Source organism: Pempheris klunzingeri, chromosome 15 (assembly GCF_042242105.1).
Source record: "Pempheris klunzingeri isolate RE-2024b chromosome 15, fPemKlu1.hap1, whole genome shotgun sequence".
Classification (NCBI taxonomy): Eukaryota; Metazoa; Chordata; class Actinopteri; order Acropomatiformes; family Pempheridae; genus Pempheris; species Pempheris klunzingeri.
Genome location: NC_092026.1, coordinates 5,802,563 through 5,817,797, shown reverse-complemented (window position 1 = coordinate 5,817,797; position 15,235 = coordinate 5,802,563). Strand labels below are relative to the sequence as shown.

General features: G+C 42.2%; 2 protein-coding genes across 2 annotated transcripts; both read right to left on the bottom strand.

Annotated features, from left to right (window-relative positions):
* Positions 1-334: 334 nt before the first annotated feature.
* On the bottom strand, positions 335-2,797 carry rbp1.1 (retinol binding protein 1, cellular, tandem duplicate 1). Its single transcript, XM_070844737.1, has 4 exons — positions 2,725-2,797; positions 2,143-2,321; positions 1,371-1,472; positions 335-385 (listed from the first exon to the last, which is right to left on the bottom strand). The coding sequence occupies exons 1-4, from the start codon at positions 2,795-2,797 to the stop codon at positions 335-337; spliced, it is 405 nt and encodes a 134-aa protein (XP_070700838.1).
* Positions 2,798-3,891: 1,094 nt separating this feature from the next.
* Positions 3,892-13,165, bottom strand: nmnat3 (nicotinamide nucleotide adenylyltransferase 3). Its single transcript, XM_070844735.1, has 5 exons — positions 13,091-13,165; positions 9,771-9,917; positions 8,077-8,260; positions 6,441-6,526; positions 3,892-5,250 (listed from the first exon to the last, which is right to left on the bottom strand). The coding sequence occupies exons 2-5, from the start codon at positions 9,880-9,882 to the stop codon at positions 4,835-4,837; spliced, it is 798 nt and encodes a 265-aa protein (XP_070700836.1). The 5' UTR covers positions 9,883-9,917; positions 13,091-13,165; the 3' UTR covers positions 3,892-4,834.
* Between the last annotated feature and the right edge of the window lie 2,070 nt (positions 13,166-15,235).

The window sequence follows — 15,235 nt, the reverse complement described above, 5'->3', positions numbered from 1 at the left end:
ATGCATGCGTCCCACACATCTAAACTTGTTAATCAAAGAAGCACCCACCCTGAGACAGATATACATTTCAGTGTTGCTTGTGATGTTACATGATCCACACGCTGTCCTGCCCCTTACTGTTACTGTGCATAGCTTTGGCAGAGTAAGGGGAAAAAAAGTACGTTGCAAAATGTGATGGTTGGCAAAAATAGTACTCATAACAGGAAACACATGGGTAGCTGTAGAGATGTATGTGTGGACCAAAAAGGTGAACCAAAGGGAAGTTGGATGTGTCCGGTGTGTCTCTGTGAGCCAACGTCAGCTGGGGGCACCGTATCGTTCGATAAGAGCCAGCTTAGGTCTTCTTGAAGACCTGCTTGGAAACTACTCCCGCAGCTCTCAGCTCCTGCGGAGAACCAAAGACGATTCTGAGTTTTTAGATCTACCTAAACAGCCTCAGAATGTAATTTGGCCTGATCATAGGCCCGACTCTCCTCCCTACATTGTACAATCACAGAGAAACAGTTGTCTGACTTAGCAACAGCAGCAAGCAAGACATTGAATGCTGAGTGAGTATATTTAATAAATGAAGGTATTCTAAAGGACAGCTACACTTAGTATCCATCTTGTAAAGTATTTCCTACCACCAGAGGCCACTGATGCTCTACATTTAAACCCTCCATCAGCTCTTGGGAGCTTCCAACTAATAACTAATTTCATGGCTGCTGATTGAAAACATCTGTTGGCATCACTTAAACCAAATAATTTGGCAGATTATTTTTGCTTAGCTTTGATAGCAGTAATCACAGAGAGGGAAATCTGATAATGCTGAGCTAATGAAAATGGTAATGTGCAAGTCATTACTTTAAAGTCTTTTCAGATGCTAATGCTTTCATTACAAGCCACACTGGGCCATGCTATGAGTTTCACAGAGGGGATGCTTAAAAAGAAAGTTAATGAAGTCCTTCTAACTGAAATTAGATTAGAAAAGTCAAGATAATAACACGGCAGAGGCTGAAGTACATATGTGCTGGATCACTGGAGGTCTTTGGAAGGCTTTTCATTTCACAGTATATACAAAGGTTTCATTTCTAATTTTGCATCTTGCATCATCTTGTCTTTCTTTTTCCTCTGGAGGGACGATCGAACCACACATAAATCTGATTTATGTGACAATAAATGAGTTACATCCACTAACTTATAACTTTCAGAAACTGCCTTCGCCGTGTGCATGCAACTCACAGAATATATAATGTTACTACTGCTGGAGCTGATTTACGAGTCACACATAAAAATATATGCACGGCACATACAGTGCTGAAAGGCATTTTGAATTAAAATGTCCAAATTGCATACATTAATATTCATGGAGGGAGCGGATGTTTTCTTACCAGATGAAGCTCATCTCCTTCCACCCAGTGGGTCCAGCCTCTTCCTTCAATCTCCCCCTTCTGCACACACACCAGCTTGTCTCCCTCCCAGGTGATAGTGGTCTGCATGAGGTCACGGGTCAGGGAGCAAATGTGATTATAACACATGATGCACCAGCGGAGGGTTTATTTGAATTCAACAATGCGGATGCACCTGTCCTCTCATAAACATGTATATGCTGAGTGAGATGCTCAGTCCCCCTCCACCCCTCTTAAAGATAATTATTCTGATAAAATCTGCACATACAGGCGCACGTGGCCCTTTCTCTCAGCCACCCTCCAAACAGCTTACAGCTTATCTATAATCAGCATACAAAAAAGGTTTTTCAAGGGGGACCACAGATAATCTTTGATCCTATTTAGTATTCAGGGACACAATCTGATTAAATAAATGTGAGTCTTGACTCTTGCCTCTCACAGTTCTTTTCCTGCAGCATCTGACATCGGCCTTCATCACATCAATTCATTGACAAGGGCAAAAGAAAGGTTTGTGGAAGAAGTTTTGTAGGCAAATGGAAAGTTTTGTATAAAATAGCTAAATCTCACCACACCATAAACTCATTATAGTCTGGAGGGGTGCCACTAAGAAAAGTTAGTTTATACAAGTACAGGTGTTGCATGGGGTCTCAATAAGGGATTTAACAGGTTTCTCAACCGTTAGGAAAAGTAATTCTTCATGTGTGCGTTCTTCGAAATACATTCAATCCCCTCTGAATTTATTTAGTATACTCACCATGCATTTCCTGTCATCCACTCCAGACAGATCCTCCTCGAACTCTTTGCCCGCGTAGAAGTCCATGTTGTAGTTTTTGAAGGTGCTGAGGGTTTTGATGATTATGTGGTCCCCATCGTGGGTGATGTCCTTGTCGGGCTTCAGCAAGGTGGCGATTTTCCTGATGGCAACGTTTACATCTGAAACAGCCCCCCAAAGAAAGTGGAAAATAAATGAGAAACAGGAGGGGAGGATGCAATTGACACACACAAACACACACACATTTATCTACAAAAAAAAAATGCAAATGAATGTTAGCGTTGGTGTTTGTGTGACATTTTTCAATCCACCCTGTTCATTTTGAGGTTAAGTGGAACATTTCTGTTGAGTTTAACTTTAAAAAACACCTGATATTCCTCACAGCAACCACAGCTATTACATAGAAGTAACTAGAATATATTTGCTATGACAACAAATCTGCATTTCTCACACAATGTGAGATACTTCACTCAGCAATTTCACTCTACAGTCGAAATATTGGTGTTTCTGTGGAAGGTGGAGGATTATTTTCAGGTTTCCCAGGCCTTCCTTCCACTAACTCACCAAGAGCCTTGAGGTACTCCTCGAAGTTATCATTGGAAATCATTTTCCAATATCCGTTCAAATCAACAGGCATGTCGGCTGTCAGTCTGCTGCTTTCCTTACGTCCAGTGAATGAGGAGGTGCGCTCTTGGTGGCTACTGGTGACCGACTGCAGGAGCGCCTGTCAAACGCCTCAATTTGAACCAAACTCACTTTAATCCGATTACCTGCCGGGTTGCATATTTTTAAATGGAGAATGTCGCCCGCACCTCCCACTTCCCTCCCTCAATCCTCCCCCCCCCCGCCCCCCTACATGCTGTATGCTGGCGACATGCATCCATAATATAGGATACACTTGGGTGCTTTATGTTGGAGAATGCTTACTCCGCCTATGTGGGATTAGGATGAATACACCTCCTTTATCAATGGCACGTGTTGTCGTGATCTGTTGTATAAGATGAAGTTTTAATCATCACTTTAATAATGTTTGAGTCGGTGCTGCGGGGTCATCAGCAATCAGCCAAATGGAGTCAAAATCACACGACGATCTATTGAAGCACTGTGCGTGTGGCTGAATGGAGCACACACTGGGGATAATGTGCACAGGACAAAAGCAGAATCACCTGAGCTTAAAACGATCCAGCTGGAACAATTAAATGTAGCACAATAGGACTGTCGCATCTTTTGTCTCACTTAAATAACTCAATTAATTTGATAATCTCTGTTTTGGGCCAGCTGCAGCCAGCCCACTGCCTAAATCCTTTACAGGCTGGAACACAGACAAATACACACACATATACACACTATCTTTCAAAGGATGCCAGTTAGTATCACTCACAGTGGTGCTTTCAGCCATTGGCCTCAGTGAGAAAACACCTCCTGTAGCTGAGCAACTGTCAGGATTACTTTAAATCCTTTGGTGTAAAAAATACAGGACTCGCAGACACAGTGTGTGGATGATAATGGGGAAAGTGAATAGATCCACAGTGAATTGCCTTGGGAGGCTGCTGCACAGAGGAGACACCAACAATGATCTTCTCATGAGAAGAAATTAAAATCAGGATTCAGCTTTGCATTTTGCAATCAAAAACGTATGCACGGGGCCGTTCTGGGAGCCTATGGCGGTTAAGATGCATACCATAAAACAAAACACAAGCACACACGTAGGAGAGTGTTTTATAGGGTTATTCTTGACAGCAGGCCTGCAAAAATGAATACATAAATACATAAATGCTTCAATATTTCTCCACCAGAATCACAAGGCTCTTATACGGAACGAAGACTTTCATGTTGGGGAAAAACAATTTACAGAAACTGTGCGGTCTGGCAGCCCCCAGGAGACCAGGAAAAGTGTCTGATACTTTTTATCTCGTCTGCTTTCTGAATAGATTATCTGTTAATGCGATTCAATTTTCATTCTCTAGAATTCTTATATTCAAGTCAGACATTAAATACCTCTCCCTATTGATTAAGGTTGGTAGAGAGTGTAAACACCAGGGACGACGCTGGAAATAAGTCCAGGAATTTGTCATTTTATCACAGACAAATTCTTGCATGTAGAATTTGTATAAATATATTAGTATCTTGCCCCAGTAGTGTAGTTCAGCAATTTTAAAAACTTTCTTTTTAATGTCTCTGCAGGTGGGATTTGGGTTGGCAGACGGACTGTCTGGTTTATGATTTTATACATTTAGACAGCTTCAAGAAAAAACAAACACACCAAACAGATAAAAGTACTTCAAATATACAGGATTTAATTGAATTTATCCAACTCTGCAATGATGCACTATGTGTGAAACTACAAAAGGTGAAAACTTTTAATGAGAAAATGGTCATTGACACTGTGGCACAAAGCTGAGGCTCACTGTTTGAAACCCTTCATGTGTACGACTTAAAAGACAAAACGCACTGTGTAGATGCTCCCTACTGAAAACAAGTGATGCCTGGAAAACACATTTAGGCCGAGTGGTGTTTCGTTGCAGACATTCGCAGGCTTGTGCAAACCTCTATCACTGTGCAGTTCAGTGGACGTTAACAGAGCCTCCGGTCCCTGAAGAGAAGCACTGATGTGTGAGTGAATTCACACTCCAAGGGCTCCCATGTTCAGCTCAATACTGCAGCCTTCCATCAGTCAGTCATCCAGACTCTTCACTGGCTGTTGTGCCTGTTTGGTGAGCGGCCTCAGCACCGCGCCCTCATTTCTCCTCTCGCTGTCCTCAGTGTAGAGGTTGTGCTGGTGAATGTATTCCATCACAGAGTCTGGGATCAGGTACTTTACGCTCAGACCCCGCCTAAGAGCCCGGCGGACCTCTGTGGCGCTCGTCTCGTTCCTCACCCACTCCCTCACCAGGAAGATGTTTTGTCGGTGGCGGGAGAGCGTGTCCGACTGGTGCACGGCTTGCTCGGGCTGAAGCCCCCCTCGACTGACGCAGACGAGGCCAAAATGCCCGGCCACCTCCTCCACGTGGTCGTCCTGCCACAGGCCAGGGATCTTGAAAGTGTCGAGGAAATCAGCTCCACACAGGAGCTTCAACTGAGGACAGGGGCCTGGGGGAAGAGGAGGAATAGGATGGTGAGGAGGAAGACTGCTTTCTTCTTTACTAACTAAGCAATCTTTGACTATTTAACATAAAAAGTATAAAACAATAAAACCCAGCCTGATGAATATGACATTCACATAGGCTACATACAAATAGATAATTGTGGTATTTGTCTAAAGCTGAGAGGAGTTTATATGCATTTCCCTAAAATGATTTCAAAATCATTCCGTAATCAGCCTGTTCACCAAATCACTGATATTTCAGTTCATATTCTGTTATTATTCATTATTTCTGAGCACTTTTGATGGCAAAAGTGACGTGATCCTGCTGCTGGTTCTGAATACATGGAAACAGCCCAGTGGTTGTTTGCCAACTGGATAATTCTACAATTTAGACAATCATGGTGCTTGGGGCTAAAACAAATCACAACAACAACAATAACTCTGGGAGTTCAGCTTTTCTGTAAGAAACTCATAAAATGAAGTCACTGAGAGACCAAAATAGCAAACATAACACATTCTTAGTGCAAAAACATCTGTCTGTAGTTTAGAATTTACAATTTTATTTTCAAGAAAGCTGTCATCTGTCTGCAGCAATGTGTAAAAAGCAGATATCTAGTAGTAACTGGCTAACTTCCAGTTATACAACACCCATCATGTTCACACATGCTATAGCTATGGATTTGTGAGTTCGTCCATCCAGACACACACACACACACACACACACACACACACACACACACACACACACACACACAAAGTCTTAAAAGCATTAAGACTATTCCTAATACTCTTTAACCACTGTTAGTCAGGACCACAGAGCACCATTAGCACTGATTCTACTTTGCATGTGTTAAGCACAGGGACATTATGTGCGATTGATGCAAATCCTTAACCTCGACTCTGTTCGAGGGCTTGTTAATGTGATAAAGTAATATGCTGAAAAAATGCTGTTATCGAGTGCAGAGTGTTATGTACATTGGAAGACTACAGTAATTATGTAGGCGCTAATCTCAAAACACAGCCATGCTAGAGGATGTGTGAGGTTGTACTTGGGCACAGCGACGCTGGCATTAGCATACTAACATGCTCCTAGTGACAGTGTTAGCATGGCTGATGTTCAGCAGGTGTATTTAACATGCTCACATTTCCATCCCAAAATGAGAGGAATCTATGACCAGTGCCATGAGGTTCTTACTTGAGATGGGAGAAGTGTTTCCATTGGAGTCTTTGTGCGTTCCTGTGCTCTGTTCATACTCCTTCAGAATACGTCCATAATGATACCTGCCCAACAACCAAAGGTATGAGAGAAAGGCCGGCTGAGAATTCATTTCCTTCATTTTATAAGGGTTTGTGAGCAGGAGCTAGTTGTTGTACACATGTGATGTGTATCATCGCTTTCATGTGTGTTCATCTATTATTTATCTTCTTCTGTTTTGTGCATGTTTGTAGGAAATGGGTTATTAATAAGTCTTACCAAACTGAATTAGAAACAGAGAAATATGCATGAGTCAGAGGCATTTGTAAAAAAGATGAATGAAAAACTTCACTGTTTTCGAGTAAAGCTTCTTATGGGTGTTTTAGTACATTTGTGTGTGTGTGTGTGTGTGTGTGTGTGTGTGTTCAGGCGTGAGAAGACGTGACGTGGTGTGATCACAGCCAGCGGACAACAGGCCACTTCATGCCTTGATCAGCACCCATGTTGCGCAAGCACTCATGAGGGGATTTGTGAGAAACATGAAGCAGGGAAGAAAGGGAGTGAATAAAATGGACGACGTTCAATGATGCGAGTGTTGAGAGCTTTCTAAAATAAGTCTAAACGCTGTATGTACGCATGAAATACTGTGTGCAGTAAGACAGTGTAGGATGCAGTTCTCCATCAGATGATTAATTGCAAACCTTTACTAAGATCCAGCTGCAATTAAATGTCATATTTCTGCACAATGAACTTCTGTGTTATGGAGAGGGCCAAAGCTCCGACGTCCCTTACTCACATCAACTCTGCCTGCCTCTCTCCACCCATATTCACATCCTAGACAGTCTTTTGCAACTACAGTGAATTTAACAGCCAGTGCCCCTGATTTCACCGCATGAAAAACCCTGTCCTGACATGGGTCCAGTCTAGTCTGGCAGCCCCCAAGAGACCAGAGCCCGTAATTTAGGCTCAGGGAACCTGGAAACACTCTGTTACATAAGTGGTTGAAGTTGGCATGAGGCACGGCGGGCAGAGGAGCAGCAAGTCAGTCTGTGAACTCTGCTGGGGCTGTGGTAAAACTAGGACTTGTCAGAAAAGAAAAATATATCTCTTATATCCCATTAAGGATGAAGAGGGATGGAACAGGGGACAGTAAGAGCTAATGGAAACTGAGCAGCACTCTGTTGGTGGATTTAAACTGGAACCAAGATGTGCTTGTCCCTGCCATACCGAAAAGTCTTTATTTTCTAACTCATTAAAAGGTCTCTCCCATGACGTGCTGTCATGTCAGTGAAAGGCAGTTTAGGGTATACTAATTAAAGTTTTAGCTTCTTTTGGAAGGGAAACCCTTATTCAGCTCAGATACTGTAGGACAACACAGAAATGTAATTATGATATAAATGTCTTACAATGTCACACAGTGGAATAGCACTTTCTCTGTGCTCATTTATACATTTTTGTGAAGTAAATCTCCTCTCTGATAAACCACTGGAGTGTCCAGGATTATACAATCTACTGTACAGCGCAGAGGCACCAACGGTTGAGATCATTCTACAGCTTCTTGCCTGCTCTCCTACTTGGAAACCTTCCTTCTCTGGATGAATTTTAACTCTGACGTTGCTGTAAACGTGTTTTATACCTCATGGTGACCACAGTCTCTGTCCAGTCTGGCTGCTGACTCTCCCATTCATCAACCGTGACCCAGTTGGAGCTCCGCAGCGCCAGCTTCGCCATAGCAATTCGGTGCTTAGCCAGCACCAGGCCTTGCTTTCCATAGCCGTCACTCACGGGAGACACGATGCCACCCACCACCTGGTACTGGCCTGAAGGGAGAGAAGATTAATACAGTTTTTCTGGGTCATGACAGCTGATACAGAAATGGAATATAAATCAGTAGATAAAGTAATCTCTAAGAGATACTGATACTGACTGTTAATATTTGTAGTGCTTCGTCTGATTTCACTTTTGAGGACAAATGCTACTACTTATCTTTTTTAAATGGTTTGATGAAGGCGTTTGATCATGACACAAAATATCAAACTACACCAGTACTTAATTGCTTTTACTGTGTAACTGATTTGAAGGGTTTGGAAAGGGTTTTAAATAAGGAGTTAGGCTAAAAGTTTGAAAATTCTCATTTTGATGGGAGAATAAGAAGTTTCAAAAACAGGTTAAAATCAGATGTGTTTGCACCTGTAGCACAAACACTCAGCAACAGGAGAGTAAAAAACACCTCCTCTGTGCAGCTTACTGACATTTTCTGATTACCCTCCAATTAGTCAGCTGATGCCTTATAGGTAAGGGGTCAGAGTGAAATGGTAAGAGCATTATTTATGTTCCTGCCCACTGAAATGCTGCAGTGTGCATAGACTCATAAAGCATCTTAGAGAAAGTTGACTCAGGACAAGTACACCTCTGAAGGTATAATGATGTGGTTGTGACCATGTGACCTGGCCAGCGCTCTTATTCGGAGCAGCTTTCCCAGTGAATTGGCCTGGCTTTATATAAAGGAGACTGTGCCTGCTGACACTGCTGTTACGTATGTGTGGCTGTGTGGCAGCACATGTCAACACAAACAGCCCGGGGTGACTGAACTTTCCATTCATGTAATAGGAGAACCACAAAGAATGCAACTTAGGTCTCTGCAGCAAGTGAAAAAGTACAAACAGTTACTGTTTACACATTTGTAAGCAATCAATAAAATGAAACTGTCCTTTTTATTGATTCCTCTTGTTGTCTCTAGGTCAGTAAAGAATGTGGGGTTGTTTAAAGCTGCATAATGATAAAACCAACACAAGCATTCATTTTGAGACGTGTGTATGGCAACCTGACATATATCAACCCAATAATCACTCTCTTGGATTCAACCAACTCTTAAGACATCTTCATCTTTAGCTTCCTACTGTAGCTGCTCAACTCTTTTCTCCAACTGGACTCTAACTTTGTATGTTGGCTGTGCATAAATAAGAGACAGTATGTTTATCTGGGCTTGTTTGCTGGAACAGCTGCCTGCTGCTGCTGGAAATAAGGCTGATGAGAGCGCTGAAACCATAAATTTTTGGGTTATAAAAAAAAGAGAAAAAAACCCTATGGGCTAGAGTTTAAAGAGCCTGCAGAGTTGGGCTGTAACTCTCTATAGGTTAATCACTGTGAGCAACCTCTTTCTTACTATGCACATAGTAATTTGATTCATTGTTAATAAAAAGAATATTCATTGGTGAACATTATCTAGGGGCTTTTACAGGATCTGCTTGGACCTCGAAGGTTAATTATAAAGTCAAATAAAACACACAGATGACAGCAGACATAGTGTCTGTGAAGTCTGGATCTGACCTGTGCTGTGCATGTGGTCTCTGGCCAGCTCAAACAGCCTCATGTGCTGGTTGGTGATGGGATTAAAGGAGCCGCAGGCTAGCAAGATGAGGGGAACACGGCGGATGGCCATCTTGGTTTACCCCCCACGCGCTAATGTCATCAAACCTTGGGGGGAACCAGAAGAGAGAGTTATTAACATTGTGGCTGTTGGACGATGGGATGCAAACGTGAGAAGACTGAAGGAAGCTGGCAAGTAGAGCGAGAGTCCTCCTCTAGTATTTTCTTCATGATGCTGTGCAGACAGATTTTACATATCTGAATGTCAGCCTCTACTTACCTGCTGTGTTGTAACATTTTGGAGATCTTGCATTAACCTTAACAGCATACTGCATGTGGTGGGAAGTTATAGCCCCAAAGCCCCTCACACTGTGTGAGTACAGTGTTAGTATGGGAGGCACCGGTGAGAGGCAGCCCACAGCATAGCCGTTCTCTGCCCATTTATCATCGGGACACCCAACCAGGGATGATAATAATTAACCATTTCACAACAATAAGAGTTTTGACTGACCAATAATATCAGTTAAAAACATTAATGTTGCCTACAAGGTGCTTGTACAATGTATACAAACAATATAAAGCAGCAAAAGTAGAGTCTTAACTAACACATGAGTTAAATTAACATGAGATAGAAGGCAGGATGTGGATCTGTGCTCCTCTCCACACAGCAGCTCTGAACAGAGGACCATCTCTGTGTGTCAGTAGTAGGTGGAGGCCTCCACCCTGAACAGTTCAGACCACTTCAGGAGGTAAACCGAACCTTTCCAAACGCTCAGGGGACAAATCCAATTTAAAAAACTCTCTTAATTTATGTCCAAATGTTTATAAAACGGCCAATCCAGCAAATAATACACATTCTGTGCTATAAACAGAGACATGTAAGACTAGTCAGTCAAGTTAACTTCTGCTGCTTTACTTCAGGGATCGTTATAAAATTAACATTAACCATAGAAGAGCTGCAGGTTTTGCAATCGGTGCTGTTTGAACCTTCAGAACCTTTCGAGGCCATATCTGTAGTCTGGCTGAAAGTAGGCATGATACTGCTAAGAAGAATCACCTGCCAGCTCGGTGCTTATAATTCTGAGACCATATTCAAGGCAACTGGTCTGACACCCGTGTTTTGTGGTGACAAACTTCACTGTGGGGACAAACATCAGAAAATGTATCAAAACTCATCTGGATCTGAGTGAAGACAGCAGCAGCGCTAGCTTCAAAGCAGAGATGACGAAGAGTTGTTGTGCAGTAAACAACAAAAACTGGATGAACAATGTTAAATGTGGGCCAAAAACTGACCTCAGGTAACCCCGTTTCAACAACCACTTCATCTGTCTCACTTGCAATAAATGATGTCATGTGTTATACACCAAATGGCAAATGGCAAAGTATAATCTCAAACTCAATGGCCCACATGGCCATCATGCCATGAGCTGCAGTGTGCTGTCAGGCTCCATTTATATTCTCTTACAACAAGTTGCTATGAGCATCATTACACAGTAGGTCTGGCTGACTCAGTCGAGTTCAATTTCACTTTCTTTTTTTGTTTTTTTATGGATACCATCTGCTATTTACAAAAACATTTTATTAAAGTGAGAGAGAGGGAGAGACAAACAGCTGTTTCTACTCTCCCCTCCCTGCTGATTTTGGGTGATTATTGTGAATGCTCTGATTAATCAACTTAAACAAACAGTGCTTTGTTTAAAGATAGTTTTGCTTTGACAGCAGCACCCAGGTGTTTTGATGCGCTCCGTTACTTATTCTCTCCCACTGACCCGCCTCAACAGCACCCTGTGGTCTGGGACCTCCTGATTTACAAATGAAGAACTATATAAAACCCTCCATTAGTCTCCATAGTTTAGAACAAAATGCTTTCGAACTAGAGAGGAGAAAGGTCCCACTCACCGTCCTAATAACTACAAAAAGAATACAACCTTTCAGTCCCTCAACCATCATGTGGTAATAAAGCGTCCCAGGTAGATACAGCCAACACCTGCTGTATGCATTTCTCCTATCAAAGGGTACCTCCCACCATGAAGACAGGACGGACCGCCAATGGCAATGGACCACAAGTAGCAACACTTTATATACAAACATTGGTGTCAATAGTTTAATGTTAAACTAGTGGTAGATCTCAGGTGGCAGGAAAAATGCCGGCTCCTGGCATTTTGCCGTGGTCAGAAACCAGAGGGGAACAACTGCTGTTGCATTTTATTTTAATATGTGCCTGTGTGTCGATAGCCGAGAGGGAAATTTACACCAGCAGCTGTTCACACATCACTTGGAAAGATGGTTTATTTCAATCAACCTCTCTGGCAGGTATCCAGCCAACATTTGAAAAAATGATTTCACTTTAAAACATGTAATTTGACGGTTAAATGGTCCACTTTACTTAATAACTTACAGATGTTCCTGCCCTCCTGTCTGACCATTAGCTGTACTGTCCACTCAGCTCAGTCATGATTCAGTCTGTGCTTCCTCTATCTGATCTTGTGTTTTTCTGTGTGCTGACACTGGACGACTATTTTATCTGTTGCCCTCATCAATGGCATTTTATGTCCGTCTATGTCTTGTGATTGTGTGCTATAATTGTTATTGTTCCAATTCATGTTTAACATGTTTATTTATTTATTGAATGAACAATCCAACGATTTCTCTAATGGATATCACACTAGGACTCATCTGCTGTATGCAACTGATGTCTTCTGATCAATAAAACAATAAATTAATTGCACGAAATTGCGTGTGTAAATACAGCAAAATGAGTGGTGCATGTGTACGAGGTTTATTTTTTTTTTACCTTAGATCATAATTAACTTCCTGAAGGAAACTAGATAATCCTTTGACCGAGGCTGCGCACATGTGGAACACAGGTAACAGGTAACAGGTGACAGGTAACAGGTAACAGGTGACAGGTAACAGGTGACAGGTGAGTGCTATGTGCGGCAGACCAGCTGCTTCTCCCACTGCAGCTACTGGTTCAAAGGTTTGACGCTATCAGGTGTAGAAACTACTAGTTGCTGTGGTTTTAAACTGCTGCTACAGAGCAAGTGAAGTCATTCATGAGGACACTGAGCACACAAACTCAAACAGCGTTCAGCTAACGAAGCCTTGACATTGAACGAGCAGCTAACAGTGATTAGCCTCACAGGACAAAAACAGCGCGCAGAGCCACAGAACACAGATTACAGTAGATGTATGACTGAAACTGAACAGCAGCGCATTCAAACGCTTATAGTACAAAACACACAACGCGTCAGGGTGCGAATGACAAATAATTTGATTACCTTCTTTTCACATTGTGGCTGTTTGGTAAGTGTGTCACACTGTTTCTGCTCCGCCGCGCTGCGGAGTTGTTGCTCGATGGTTCCGGAGAGAAAACCCGACTGAAGTGCGACCCCTGGTGGAGGAGGGTTAGTCTGAGCTGGGTGGAGGAGCTGTCCGTGGTGCTGAAATCCACTGGACAAGCGGCTGGTCCCACACATGGTAAAGATGCCCGACACTGCTGCATCACATTATTAGGCTGCAGGTTTCAATAGGTTTTTAGTTTAATAGGTTCTTGTGCCTGTGTGGCTCAGGACAACCATTTCCCAGAAGAAACTATAATCAAAAGCTGACCTTTACAGTGGTGCAGCAGCAAACGCCTACATGCTCCTGGCAACCTTTCATTCCACCGTTGTTAACAGCTTGTCAGATGAAAAGGAGAAGCTTTGTCAATCACTAATTGACTGTCTGTGGTGCAACTGGAAACTGATTACAAAGTCACTCTACAGCAAATGGCTTCTCCAGTAGCTACGTAATCACTGAGGGACATGAGTCATTTTGAAAGAATGTGAAGCCTCAAGTAACTGCTAGTAATCACTGCCATATACCACCCGAAAACACACACGTGTGAACCATCATATTCCCTGGGCCGCTTCATTCAACCACTTAAAGTATATATCAATCTAGAGGAGTTTGTTTTACCAAATAGTCCATGAAAAGTACACACTCAGTGCAATAAATAGAAAAATCACTCCCAGATTAGAGAACATTTCCTGGTTTGGGTTATTTTGGAGGTAATTCAAGTGCAACGTGCCGTTAAGTTGGAGGCTAATTTTGAGTTGTAAGAGTCCTAGACAGTGTGTCCTGATAGCTGATCACTGGTCCAGTGTTTTGTTCACATGAAAAAGACATTTTCATGTTTCTTCATGTGTTGGCAAGAGCAAAGATCCCCTAATGAGTGACTCCGTTTATTAATAATATGCATAATTTAGCAGTCATCTACTGTAAGACAGTTTATTAGTCATAAACTGTTTAGACTTTTTAGGGAATACAGATGCTGGAAAAAGTGAAAAGCCAAAGAAACAGCCATCATACACACTCCTGTCCTCTGGCCTGAATGATTACTGAGCTGAAGGCTTGACTACAGGTAGAAGGACAATATGCTCATTGCACCATCTTTCCTGCATCACTGCTGTGCTGTAACTTAGCTGCCACTACCCATGGAAACAGCCAATTGGGAGCATGTGTGTGTGTGTGTGTGTGTGTGTGTGTGTGCATGTAAATGTGGTACTGCTGGTGTTTGTCTGCATGTGTTTGTGTGTGTCTGTTCTGTCTTTGTTATCCTCTTAACTCACTTGAGGTCTGCCCTCTCTCTCTCTCTCTCTAATCCCCAGAACACACACCCACACCCAACAGAAGACGAAACGTGGGGTATAATTGAAGAACATACGGCCGTTAGAGAAAACCAGTGATTCTGCCACAGGGTGAAAACTGAAAGACTCAAATCTGTGAGGGGGAGTATAGCTGCGCTGCTTGGGCTCTTGTTAGGAGGATACAGCTTGCAAAACATCATATGTAACAGCTGCTTCATTGGATTACGAAAGGAGTATCTCTGTAAGAAAAAGAAAAAAAATCCACAATTCCTTGTTTAAAGTGGTGTGTGTGTGTGTGTGTATACATACATATATATATACATATATATATAATTTTTTGTTTCATTTCCCAGATTTATCCTCACTTAGTATAACTTAAGCAATTATAGGAGGGTAACAGCTAATAAACTGAATTACTGATCTTACAGCTTTTATTATTATGATAATGATCTACTGTCAAGCAAATGTTAACCTGAAGAAAGTTTAGAACAGCTGGTGAATCATTCAGGGTAGTTATTCAGACTTCCCTCTAATCTAAATGGAAGAAAACCCAAAGTTTTTGGCTGATAGTAGAAATATGCATTACTTTGTAGAGAGAAATAGTCTTCCTATTGTACTCATGATACTGTGATCCTGTAGCTCCCATATTAAACCATCCATTGCGTAATTTTCAGGAATGTGGTAGGCTTCTGGTATCCCTCACTGCCATTTCTTGTGTTTTATTCGCAACGACTGAACTGTGGCTTTATTCCTGTGGAGGACTGCAATCACTGGCAGAAAATTCTCAGTTACAGC